Below are 12168 nucleotides of genomic sequence, written 5' to 3' on the forward strand. Positions count from 1 at the left end.
TGCTTCCCCACTGCACAGCTGGCCTCTGTCCCCCGTCTCCAGGCAGTCAGTCACCTGCCCCCTCGACCCCCACAGCCATGAGGAAGGCACTGTGGGTGACGGTAGCCCACCCTGCTGGGGCTGGAGGCCTTCTCACTGGACCCTGGGAGGGCAGCTAGCCCACCAGTTTGGGCAGCGGGCAGCACAGGCAGCCTGGAAGATTGCCCCTGGACAGAGACCTGGGAAGCCCCTGCACATCCTCTAAATGATCACAGCTCAACAATTACTTCCAAGAGTTCATTTATAAAAAAGAACTGAGTATAACACTGACCCACAGACATCCTTGAAGCCGGTGGGAGCTGCAGACCCTGCCCTCCAGCTCCCTGTGGCCCAGGCTGGGTGAAACAAGGCAGTCCCAGCCCCCAAGCCTCTTCTCTCACTGAAGGCCTGATGCAGGCCATGGCCTGGACCCCTGAGCCTGACTCTGCACCCTGTGGGCCCTGCAGATATACCAGGACCTGGGCCAGGGCAGGGGTGGCCTCAGTCTGGACATCCCAGGGGCTCTCAGTTTCCCCGGAAGGCTTGGGGCTAAGCCTGCCTGAGGCCACATACCAGATCCTGGGGGCACAGGCATGAGGCTCCTTCCAGCTCACTCCTGGAAGAGACATCAGGGGCCTTCATCTGAGGCCAGTGACAAAGGGCTTCCTGCTTCCAGGGTCCAAGTGAGAGCCGGGAGCCAGGGAGCCAGACACGGTGATATTTGGCAGCCTGGGAGGGGGTGTCCCTCTGTCCATTCCTAGTCTTCTGCCTCCCGCCTGCCCTGCCCCAGGTCCCCCACCCCATGGCCAGGGCTACTGGGCTGGCTGGACAGCAGGTCCCTCAATGGTCCCGTTCTCCTGGGGAGTCCTGGACAAGTGGAAGAAGGTGCTCCTCATGGCGTGGTAGCAAGTGTCCATGAGCTTGGGAACGTTGGCCACGGTGAGGCCACTGGTGGGGATGGCATCCAGCACCTGGACCTTGATTGTCCCTGGGGTGGACAGTGGTATCAGCAGCTGGGGGCCACCCTGCTGCTGCCCCAGCCTTGCCCCCACTGGCCACCCTGTCCTGAGCCTGAGCCTTGAGACCTGGACCTGGAGGGCTGGGCCCACCCAGCTCCTGGCCATTGTGGGCTTGTCCTGAGGCGATGCTGACCAATAAAGCTGCTCCCAAGTGTGCACCCGGTGCTTGCCATGGTCTCCCCCACCCAGTGACTACCAATGGCCACACAGGACACTCCCACCCCAGAAAGCCCCCTCTGCCCCTCCTGGCCAGCCCCTATTGCACCCCGACATCTGTCCTCAGCAGTTTGGGCTGTGGGGAGATGGTGTTTGGCTCCTCCCCTACTGCCTTCAACCTCTGACCCCCCCCCAGATAAGCAAGAGTGGCATCAGGGCCCCCGCCTGAAGCCAGCACTGCTGGACAGGCCAGCTCTGTGGCTAGTGGTGGTTCCCTGGGCTGCCCATGCAGCGCCAGGACTGGACGGTCAGTGTCCACCTCCACAGGTCCCACCTGCAAGCACACTTGGGCCCTTCCACCCTCTGGAGCCTTAGTTTCCTCATCTGAAAACAGACCCTCTACAGCCCCCTCGCAGGGCCACAGGCCCAGGGTGGGGTCACTCCACCAAGCAGCCACCAGGAACAGGGCCCTAGGTATGAGGCTGGCAGGGGCTCACCTGAGGTGAAGAGCTTGGTCTTGAGGTTGTAGAAGGAGGAGAAGGAGGAGTACACCACAGGAACAATGGGCACCTGCCACAGGGACATGCCAGGCTGAGCGGGCATGTCCCGCCTGTCCCCCAACTCAGGAGGCCAGTGCAGCACTACCCAGGGGAGGGGCTGGTGCCTCCTGACATCCCTCGAAGGCCCCAGGGTCAGAGCCACCAGTGACAGGTGGCACCTGGGGATGATCATTAACCCAAACTGTCATGGGACCTCGGGACATGGGCAGGCAGACTGCAGAGGAGCAGGCCCTGGGGAGACAGGTGACTGGGAAATCTCTCTTCTCCCAGGCCTTGCCAGTCTAGCCCCAACCCCACGGCCACACCACTGGCAAGGTAGAAATGACTCCAGCCCCAGGCCCAGGCAGGAGTGTCTTCTACCCCTTGGCTAGAGGCTTGGGCCAGAGAGCAGGGTGGCTGCAGGCATGTGGGTCCTGGGAGGAGCCTCAGGACTAGGCACCAGGGCACTGGAGGCCACCCACCATAGGGGCAGAGAAGAGAATACGTCTACTGAGCTGTGACCAGTCCAGCGTTCGGAAGACCCTTTCCTTGACCCTGGACAGTGGCTTCCCCCCAACATGAGTCTCCCCAGCATAGAGCAGGAGCTAGTGGACCCCCTTCACCCTCCAGGAGACCACTCTCCATGGTAGATACCCCCTGGGCTCCCACAACACCTCTGGGCCACATTACTGCCCCTGAAGGCTGAGGACCCTGAGGCCACGACCCATGCTCGTGTGCTCTGTAGCCTGCCGTCCCGGCCAGCCCACTCCCTGGAGGAGTGCTCAGCACAAGCCAGCACAGACAGGGCTCAGCAAGCAGGCCTGGCTCCTCGCCTTGGTCCCTGCTTCTCAAAGCCCCCTACTGAGGCAGGCCACTGGCTCTCAGGTGCTGCCGGGGGGCAGCCAGTTGCCTGGGCTGGAGGGAGGACTGACCTTAACTGCCCAGTGGTAGAGGGCCCAAGGGCGCCCACCTCAGCATGTGGTGATGAGGCCCTGTCCCTGCCCACTGCAAGGGATCCCTGAGCCCCAGCAGTCACCTTCAGCCTTGAGCCACCCTGATCTGGGCTCCCACCTACCTGGGCCTGCACTGCCAAGTGAAAGGCACCTTTCTTGAAGGGCAGCAGGTCCCCGTTGTCATTGCGTGTGCCCTCGGGGTAGATCCACACTTTGAGCTGTGGGGAGAGAGGAGCCGACTGTGTCCCGGGCTGTCCACTGCCACCTGGGCCACCCCAGGGAGGCCATGCTGCCCCTCCCAGGACCACGCAGCATGGAGTGGGTCCTGAGCGCCCCGTGCAACCCACAGACTCTCTGCCAACAGCCACACTGCGGCCCACACTCACATTCTCCTCGACCATGCGCTCGCCCAGGTCCGCCATCACGGTCAAGGCAGTGCTGGAGCGCTGCCGGTTGATGAAGAAGACGCCCCCGAGGTACATGATCAGGCCCACTGGCCCCAGGAACAGGAGCTCCCGCTTGGCGATCTGCACACAGCGCTTGGGGAGGATCTCCATGAGGCCTGCCGGCAGCAGGGGACAACCAAGGAGGGGCAGAGGGAGACCAGAACCATGAGAGAGAGGGGCAGAGACAGGCGGAAGAGACGGGGAGAAGAGAGACAGAGGCAGAAGACAGGAGATGGAGAGACAGGGAGAGACAGAGACACAGAGACAGAAGACACAGAGTGACAGAGGCAGAGACATGGGGGAGAGACAGAGACAGGGCAGTATCATCCCAATTGGACCCCTCAGCCAGAGAAGAAAGAGGTGACCCCCTGCTCCCCACTGCCCACCTGGCACTCCATCTGGTCTTTGGCCTGACCATCTTTTGGGGAGGTACCCGAACAAGCTCCCAGCCTGGGTTGCGGTATAGCCCTGTGCCCAGTGTCAGACACAAGCAGCCGGTTGCTTTTACTGTCCAGCCTAAGGGAAGCCAGTGGCTGGAGGGACATCCAGGACCCCTTCCCGTGTCTGCCCAGCACCTGGCTCACCTGCCCACCCCCACCCCAGGAGCAGAGCACACATGCCTTTGGTGGCCTACCCATCATGTCCAGGATGCTCTGGTGGTTGGAGATGATGACACAGGGCCGGTCCACCTCCAGGTTCTCCCGGCCCTTGATGTCAAAACGAAGGCCGTAGGCATACTTAAAGGACCGTACAAACCAGCTGATGATTCTGTGGACAGAGGCAGCAATGAGCAGAGGTCAGTGGCCAGGGGCGTGGCCTAAGGCCTAGGGAAGGAGTGGGGGCCAGGTAGGGAGAAGATGCTGTCCAGGGCCCAGCCTGCCTCTGCCACAGCAGCAGATGGCAAGACAAAGGGTTCAAGAGTCAGGCACTGGATCCTGGGGCTGGCAGGGCTGCTGGCCTCCCCTGCACCATGCTTGCTCAGCCCTCCCAAGGGAACATGCCTGGCAGGCAGGTGGGGACCACCCAGGAGTGGGTGAGGCTAATGATGGACAAGATGGGGCGAGAGGGGTCCCAGCATCCTGCAGAGGCCTGGCCTCCCAGGGGACATCTCAAGTCTCCTGTATCCAGTCCTGTCACCCAGAGAATGTGTCCTCAGTGCTGACCAGGCCAGAGGGATGTGGCGTTAGGGGTGGCCTTGGCCTGGCTTTGCACACATCTGGAACAGGACAGGACAGGACATTGCCAGTCAGGAGGTTAGCCCATGAGGAGACAGAGCCCAAAGGCGCAGGCTCACCCCACAGCCCCCAGCAGAGAGCCTGATCCTCCCCAGCCCTGTGGACAGCAGGTGTCAGGGGATGTGCCACCCAATGACCTGGGGGCTACGGCCCCACACCCTCTGCTGTCCACGCAGATGAGTGCAGCCCTGTCATGTGATCCCCCAGTCCCAAGGGGAAGAGGGACCCCATCCACAGGTCAGTGAAGTAGCTCCCCAGGCTCCGAGCGCAGGCTCACAGCAGAGCAGAGGCGTCGGCCAGGGCCCCACTCCAACCATGGCAAAAGACACCGTCACATACAGGGCCCTGACCCTCCTCAGGGGCCCACCTCTGCACATCAGGCAGGCTCACCCTGCTCTGCTGCCCTCGCCACGTCCATCCACAGAACACCCACCTTCCTGCACAGACTGCCCCGCTGCCCAAGCCCTGGAAACTGCCTTTGCCCTGTCTCCACAGCTGAATCTGAGACCTGGCAGAAGTGGACTCCCACAGCACAGGTCCTTCTGTGACCAAAGTCCAGGCTCCTGACCAGCTGTCTTGCCACAAGGCTGACTCCAGGGAGGGGCAGCTCTCCTGGTGAGGAAGCTGCCACTCACGGAGGCTCAGGGTTTAATTGGGGTAACTCGGCCAGCACTGTCCCCAGGTCCAAGAAACCTGTGCCTGCCTGTTCCTCAGATCTGCTGGGCCGTCTCCTCTCTAGGACAGACCTGCCCGCCATCCCCAGCCATGGGGGGTATGGGCTGGTCCTGGATCCTGGACACTGGTAGGGAGAACTGGCTGGCTCTTTGGGGTCCATGCCATTTTCCCACCTGTAAAACACAGCTCCTGGGAGTAAGTGAGGATTGAAGACACACTCAGACAACTTGCAAGAAAACTAAAAAGGCCAATGTCCAATACCTATGGAAAACAGCTCACTCACCAGTTATCAAAGAAAGTCAAATTGAACCGGGAACCTGTCTTCACTCTTCACATTGTCACAGACAGGGCGGGACTGAAACTGAAAGCAGGAGGTGTGGCCAGAGCTGGGGAAAGAGGCGCTGACCGGAGCATCTGTGGGGAGGGCAGCACCAGAAGCCCTGAGCGCCTGGTCTCCTTGGCCCTGAGTGGCTCTGCCAGGAGTTCTCCCCATGGCAGCAGAGGGCTGAATGCTGAACTGGGGAAACAAAAATGCCCACAGGGCACCTGGAAGGCCAGGCAGAAGGGCTCTAGGTCTATCTCTCAGCTACCAAAGCAGAGGAAACGGCCACTGAGATCCCTTTACTGCAGAGGGCATTCATATGACTTTTGTTCTTGGTGCTGGGAGTGGAACCCAGGGACTTGGTGCTAGGCAAGGGCTCTGCACTGAGCCACATCCCAGCCCAGAACTCACAGGGTTCACACGGATTGAGCATTCCTGACCCTAAATTCCAAATGCTCCAAACTCCTGAAGATTTTGGACATGATCACACAAGTACAAAATGCCACACCTGACCTCATGCAAGAGGCAATAGTCAAAAGAGAGGTGCACTGGCAACACTGGCCATACCCACAGAATTACGTCCAGGCGTATAAGATGCCCACGGAACACAAATGACCTGTGTCTAGACTTGGGTACCCACGATATGTCATTATGTATGTGTAAACTTTCCCAAGTTCAAAGCCATCCGAAACCTGAAAAAGTTCTAGTCCCAAGCACTTTGGATAAAGAATCTTCAACCTTACTACAAATATCGGCACTTCCACTTGTGGCCGCATGAGGGAGTCTCGGGCCACATCGGGAAAGGGACTGTGGTCCTCCGGCAGTGGGGTATTCCCCGATTTCCATGCCCCTCTTCTTTTCTCTTGCTCTCTCTTTCCAGTATGGGGATGGAACCCAGGCTCTCATGCATGCTAGGCACCCGCCCTACTTCTGAGCTCTACCCCAGCCCCCACTTTCTTAACTGCAGTAAAACAGAAGGTAAACTGTACCATCCTGGGCTGGGGTCACCTGAAGTCCAAGGGTTGTGCCCAGTGCCCAGCCCAGTGCTCCAGAATTACTGCTGCCAGCTGCCAGGTGGGACTTGGGGCCTGGGGCAATGCCCTTGACCACCTGGGTTTCTGCTACCACCTGGGAAAGGGGAAGGATGCAGAGGAGTGCCACTCCAGGAGGCTGGGTGGCTGGTGACCCTGGACTGAGGACCAATGGCGGCTGGGACAGGACTCAGCAAGAAAGAACCCACAGTAACTCAGAGCAAAGGGTGCCACGACCTGCCCAGCCCCTCCCGCCAGCACCTGCTCCAGCAGCAGGAGGCAGTTCAAGGCCAGAGACCAGGCCACCAGCCTGGCTGTCCTCGTGGACGGCCACCAACTGACCCTTGCCCTCAGCTGCTGGGCTTGGGTTGGGCTGCTCCCTGGAGACCCAGGCACACTCTTTGGGCAAGACTGGCCAGAAGGCTAAGAGGACCTGGGAGGGCTCACTCAGAGCAGCCCTGCTGGCAAAGAGCAGGCAGGACCACTGATGGCCAGGGTACAGGAGGCCTGAGCAAGGCCCCTGACAGACCAGGGAGCTTTCCAACCAGTGTCCCAGAAAGGGAGCACCAGGGGGAAGGGCTTCAGGTCTGAGCAATGGGGGTGGGTGGGGCCTGAGGAGAAAGGGCTGGGGGAGGTGGGACCAGGGAGCCAGGCTTCCCTGAAACCCTCCTTCTTTGGGACCAGGGCCCAGCGAGGCATTGTGTCCTGTCCATGCATCTGTCCCAGGACCCAGGGCCCAGCAACGCCCTTCTCCACTCCCTAGGTGCATAGGTACAGGGGACAAGTTGCTGTGCAGCCATGTCCTGGCCACTTGGTGCAAGAAGAAGTTCTGCTGGCGCCTTCCTCTCCCACCACCACGGTGGCATCTGGGACCCTAAGGATGGTGGGGCCAAGGGTAGGGCCCCCAAAGGAATTTGGGGCCAAGAAAGTAATCTTCCCTGTTGGCTGAACCTGTCCCCAGGGCCTCCTGAGGTGGGGCTTCAGGGACCACAATGTCCCCCATCCTCAGGGCCTCCTGAGGACAGGTTCAGCCAACACAGAGCTTCTTTGGGCTTCACTTCCTGCGTGTGTGGGTGTAACTGAGGCATCTCCCAACCACCGTGCTCTAGCACCCTAGGAGCACACAGGGAAGGACTCTGTGGGCTGGAACCCGGAGGAAGGGTCCATGCCTGGGCCACTGCCCAGGAGAAGTGGAAAGGGAGTAGAGGGGCAGCCCTGCTCTCCCTCTCCAGTTCAGGACTTCCCAGGCATCAGCCTCCAGCTCCTAGCGCTGGGGTGGACACAGAGGGAAAGCCAAGAGCACTTTGGAGCCACTGCCTGTGGGTTCAAGCCCCAGCGATGTCTCACCCTGGCTTTGAGACCCTGGACACTCACCTTTCCTCCTCCCATCTCACTGCCAAGCCTCTGAACCTCAGTCTCTTCATCATGATAGTCCCTACTTCAAAGCTGCAAGGCACTGCAGCACACAGGAGGGCCCTTTCCCCTGAGTCTCCACCTCCCATGCTCCTGGCTCCCTTCCCTGACCAGCCACCCAGGGACTGCACCCCTCATTCCCTTCTTTTCAACCCGCCCTGTGCCTGCCCCTGGAGGCCTTCCCGTTCACAGCACCCACTCTTCCTCACTGCTGGGAGTCGTCACAGGGATTCTGGGAGTCTGGTGCAGAAGGCAGGGCTGTGGGCTCCTGGGCCTCCAGCCCTGCCCCACCCTCCAGTCCTCCCTTCCCTAGGGAACCCATGTGTGGGCAGAAACAAACACCTGTGTTACCCAGCAGTGTCCCAGAGGCAGTGGGCCCTTTACCTGGGTGCCAACCAGGAGAGCCTCTAGGGACCTGAGGGTTCTAGCTGGCCAGACTCTCTGGCCCCTGGCTGCGCAGGCAGGGTAGAAGGTGGGACAGTGCTGGTTTGGCCAGCCTGCTGGGTTCATCCACCCTCAGAGAGGGTAGCTGGTGACTGGATTTGGCCCCTGGGCAGCAACAGACCTGGAAGAGCCCGCCAGGCCTCTCCAGACTAGGACATGCTGGTGGAGAGGACACCAAGGAGCTACAAAAGTTCCAAGGACTCCCACTTCATATTTGCTGAAAACATAGAGCCCAGCCCTGGGCCCAGGACACCTACAGCCTCAGAACCCTCTGCTGGCCTGGCCTAGGAAGGATATCACCCCCCAAGGAGCATATCTGACGAGTACTTTCCAGACCCAGTGGGTCCTTCCTGAAGTCCACACCCTCCACTTTGCTCTGAAGTGCCCAGGGACTTAGGGAGGCTCCCCCAAGGGAACCTCTTTTATCTCCCCAGGCAGTTTCCAGCCTGCAGGGAAGCTGGGCCTTGCACATCAGGCCTTCAGTGATTGTGCATGGCCTAGGGTATCTGTCCTGAGGGCACGGGACCTAAGAACTACCTATTAGAAGGGAAATGCCTGGGCTGCCCCTGGGGTCTGCTCCCCTGGACACTGGTCAGAGGGGAGATGGGTCGACACAAAACACCCACCTGACCCCTGCTCTGCTCCTCAAATCCACTCTCTATCACCCTTTGTATCTGGGCTTCTCAGGCAAAGCACAAGTCCCTGAAGAAGAGCCTGAGATACATGAAATATGGACCAGACTGAGCAGTGTCACCCCCATTGCCAAGACCCACAAAGGTCAGAGATGATGGAAAGTCAGGACACCCTCTCACCCACTGTGCCTGTTAACACAGGAGGAGGTGGGGCTTCAGGGACCACAATGTCCCCCATCCTAGGCCAAAGCCAAGAGGCCATTGCAAAAGCCACCAGCTGGACAGTCCAAACAGGGCAGAGAGAAATGTAGCAACAGTCCCTGGGGATGGGGAACAGACAGAGGGGCAGGAAGGGCTCCTCCCAGGCAGCCCCCAACGGTTCTTGTCAACCAGACTGTTCTCTTCCCTTGTTCAACCCCAGGGCCAAGCTTCCCTGCTCTGGGAGGTGTCCAGAGGAAACTCTCTGCAACTGCCACATTCCTTCCCGTCCCTGCGAGTGCTTGCGGGGGGGGGGGGGGGGGGCCCAGGGGCCAACACCTCCCTCCCTCCACACGGAAGTAGCGCCTCTCAGGTCTCCCCACCTGCCCAAGAGGAGGAAGCAGAAACACGTCCATCACCTGCGCGTCAGCAGAGGACCCAGGGAGAGGTCAAGGGTCACTCTCTGCCGCGTGCGCGCCCCATCCAGTGGCTCTGGGGAAAGTTTCACCGCCAGTGAAGCGGGATGGGCCTCTCCCAGCGCGGCCCAACCCCTTCCTCCCAAAAAGGCGTCCCCACCGCCAGCCGGCGCGCTACGGCGGGCGCAGGGACGCCAGAGCTGAGGAAATGCCGGCGCAAGGGCGCGGGGACATTGTGACGCCGGCTCCCGGGTCCCGGGCGCCGGCCCGGGCCGCGCTCCCCGCCGGGCGGGCGGGGCAGGAAGAGGGGAGGGGAGCGGAAAGTTAGCGAAGCGGAAGCGGCGGCGGCGGCGGGCTCCCCCACCCGCCCGCGCCCGGCGCTTGCCTCATGTTCTCCACGGTGCGGCCGCCGTGGCGCAGCAGGCAGACGGCCGAGGCCACGGCGGAGACAGACAGGCAGAGCACGCAGTAGAGGCTGATCTTGGCGTAGAACCTGGCCGCGCGGCTCAGCTGCACGAGCAGCAGCAGCAGCAGCAGCGCCGCCGTCAGCCACGGCCACAGGTCCATGGCCCGCAGCGCACACGGCCCGCGCCCAGCCCCGACGGCCGCCCGCGCTCCCCGCGCCCGCGCCCCTTATTGCGAGGGCGGAGGGCGGGGCGGCCGGTGGAGGGAGGCGCGCGGCGCGGCCGGCTAGGTGCGGCCGCCTGCCCCGCCCCACGCCCTGGGCACTGGCCCGCCCGCCGCCCCGCCTGGGGCGCCCGCCCCTTATTGCCTCGGGTCACAAGGGCTCGGACCAGGCTCCACCCCACTTGGGACCCCAGTCGGGTACCCGGCTCCCCGGGCTCTGCCTCTGCCCGCCCGCGTGCCCCACCCCTGGATCGCCCTTGGGCCCAGAAACACAGCTCCCCTAGGGCTTACAGGCGGCCCAAGGACCTGACCACCGTGCCAGTCCGTCACTACACAAAGGAGCCCTTGAACTGCTACTGAGTGACTAATGGTCACCTGGCTGGCCACCTGGCAGGATGCCTGACCCTTTTGGGTCCCCTTGGGCAGGGAGACTGAGCCGGGCGCTGTGGAAGGCCACCCTGCTTGTTGGAGCTTGGGGGAGGTGACAAACTGGGGCATGATTCTGGGCGGGGCTGGAGGGGTTCCCGTAGTGGGTGCCAGCCCCAGTGTGTCACCGCTCCTGGTGCAGAGCCAGCGGTGGCTATCAGGCGATTGCATTCACGTGGGCTCCGCTCAGCGGATGACCAGCCTGGCTGCTGGGCAATGCAGTTGGTACTCAATTGGGCAAGAGCATTTGTCACCCTGGGAGGAGGGGATACTGCTATAGGTATTCCTGGTTCCACCTTCCAAGCACCCCAGCAGTCACTTGCCCAGGGAGCAGCTGGAGATAGCAAAACAGCGACTTTCTAGACAGGCAGAGGCAGGACCCCTGGGTTTTCTGCAGTTTCCGAAGCTGCTGCCCTCTGTCATACCAGCTGGAGGTCTCAGGGTTGCAGCCTCCCCCTCAGAACTGTGCTCAGCCCTCAGCCATGTGCCCTTCACATGAGTGGGCGGGGCTTCCCTGCCCATCAACGCTGTTTTCTGTTTTTCTGTAAAGAAGAAAGTCTAGCCATTTGTATCACATCTGTAGGCATTTTATGAAGACACCTACCAGCACATTCTCTAGCTCTCTTGTGGCAGAACCCTTAGTGGTCATTTTGTGTCTGCTTGAGCAAACTGGCTTTTCTCTCTGTCCAGTCTTGGAAAGGGTCTGCCGCCCCCCCAGGCCTGAGAGCCCAGCCCCAGGTGCTTGTGTGCCTGGGGGCTGAGCATGGCTGCTGACCAACTGTGGCAGGTTCCGCTTCCTGGGAAATCAATAGGAACCCAGGAGAGAATGCTGTGGATGCTGTTGGTAGTGGACAGAGGGCTGGGGACCCTAATGCCCTTCACCTCTACTGCGCAGCCCAGTCTCCAGCCCCTGCAGCACCCTCCAGGGCTTTTTCCTGTTTGCCCCTTAGCTCCCAAGCCGCCACCCTTCTCTATGCTGCCCAGGCTGGTCTGACTCCTTAGCCTCCTGAGTCACCACCACTCTCTAAAGTGGCCCTCGTTCTTCCCAGCGCTTCCCATAACGGAGCACATCTGTTTTGCCTTCCCTCCACCTCGGTACATGCAACAATGCCCCAAACATAGGTGATCAATTAAGTGCTCCCCAGAATACCAAGTGCATCTCCATTTTATAGATGGGGACTTGAGGCTCCCAGAGGTGAGTTGCCAGCAGGGAGTGATGAGGAGGCTGTCAGTCACTGTACCCCCTGCCACTGCATCCCAGAGGGGCTCCCACTGCTAGGGGCTACCCTACCCTCTTGCTCCCAGAAGTGGTAGGGGCAGCATGAAGATGAGGGCTCTGGACCACCCAGTTGGGTTCCCAGAAACGCTGAGTTTTGCCTGTCACCAACTTTACCTCCTCCCCTGCTCCTTCCTCCCCTTAGGCAAGGTTGAAAGAAAACTTTTCCTCCCGTGGAAGTTGGAAGCGGACAGGGCCCAGGAGGGGGCCTGGGCTGGGAAAGGCTGGTCTGGCCAAGGAGGCAGTATTTAATGAGTGGTGCTGCACCGCAGAAGTGAAGCCCCAGAGACGCCCTGGGGCCAGTGCAAACCAAGAAAAGAAAATCTCTCTAAAATTAATGCA

General features: G+C 60.9%; 1 protein-coding gene across 2 annotated transcripts in view; it reads right to left on the reverse strand.

Moving 5' to 3' along the window:
* Positions 1-10164, reverse strand: part of Agpat2 (1-acylglycerol-3-phosphate O-acyltransferase 2) — a 29657-nt gene extending 19493 nt beyond the window's left edge. The window contains exons 1-6 of one of the 2 annotated variants that reach the window (XM_026395559.2): positions 9883-10161; positions 3766-3899; positions 3072-3247; positions 2808-2903; positions 1691-1763; positions 263-1006 (exon numbers count right to left, since the gene is read on the reverse strand). In XM_026395559.2, the coding sequence (XP_026251344.1) occupies positions 831-1006; positions 1691-1763; positions 2808-2903; positions 3072-3247; positions 3766-3899; positions 9883-10064 (837 nt within the window). In that variant the 5' untranslated portion in view covers positions 10065-10161 and the 3' untranslated portion in view covers positions 263-830. Of the gene's footprint in view, positions 1-262; positions 1007-1690; positions 1764-2807; positions 2904-3071; positions 3248-3765; positions 3900-9882 lie in introns of those variants that run through there. The other variant, XM_026395560.2, reaches the window with a different exon arrangement.
* Positions 10165-12168: the final 2004 nt, after the last annotated feature.

This window comes from Urocitellus parryii, chromosome 4, assembly GCF_045843805.1.
Source record: "Urocitellus parryii isolate mUroPar1 chromosome 4, mUroPar1.hap1, whole genome shotgun sequence".
NCBI classification, from domain to species: Eukaryota; Metazoa; Chordata; class Mammalia; order Rodentia; family Sciuridae; genus Urocitellus; species Urocitellus parryii.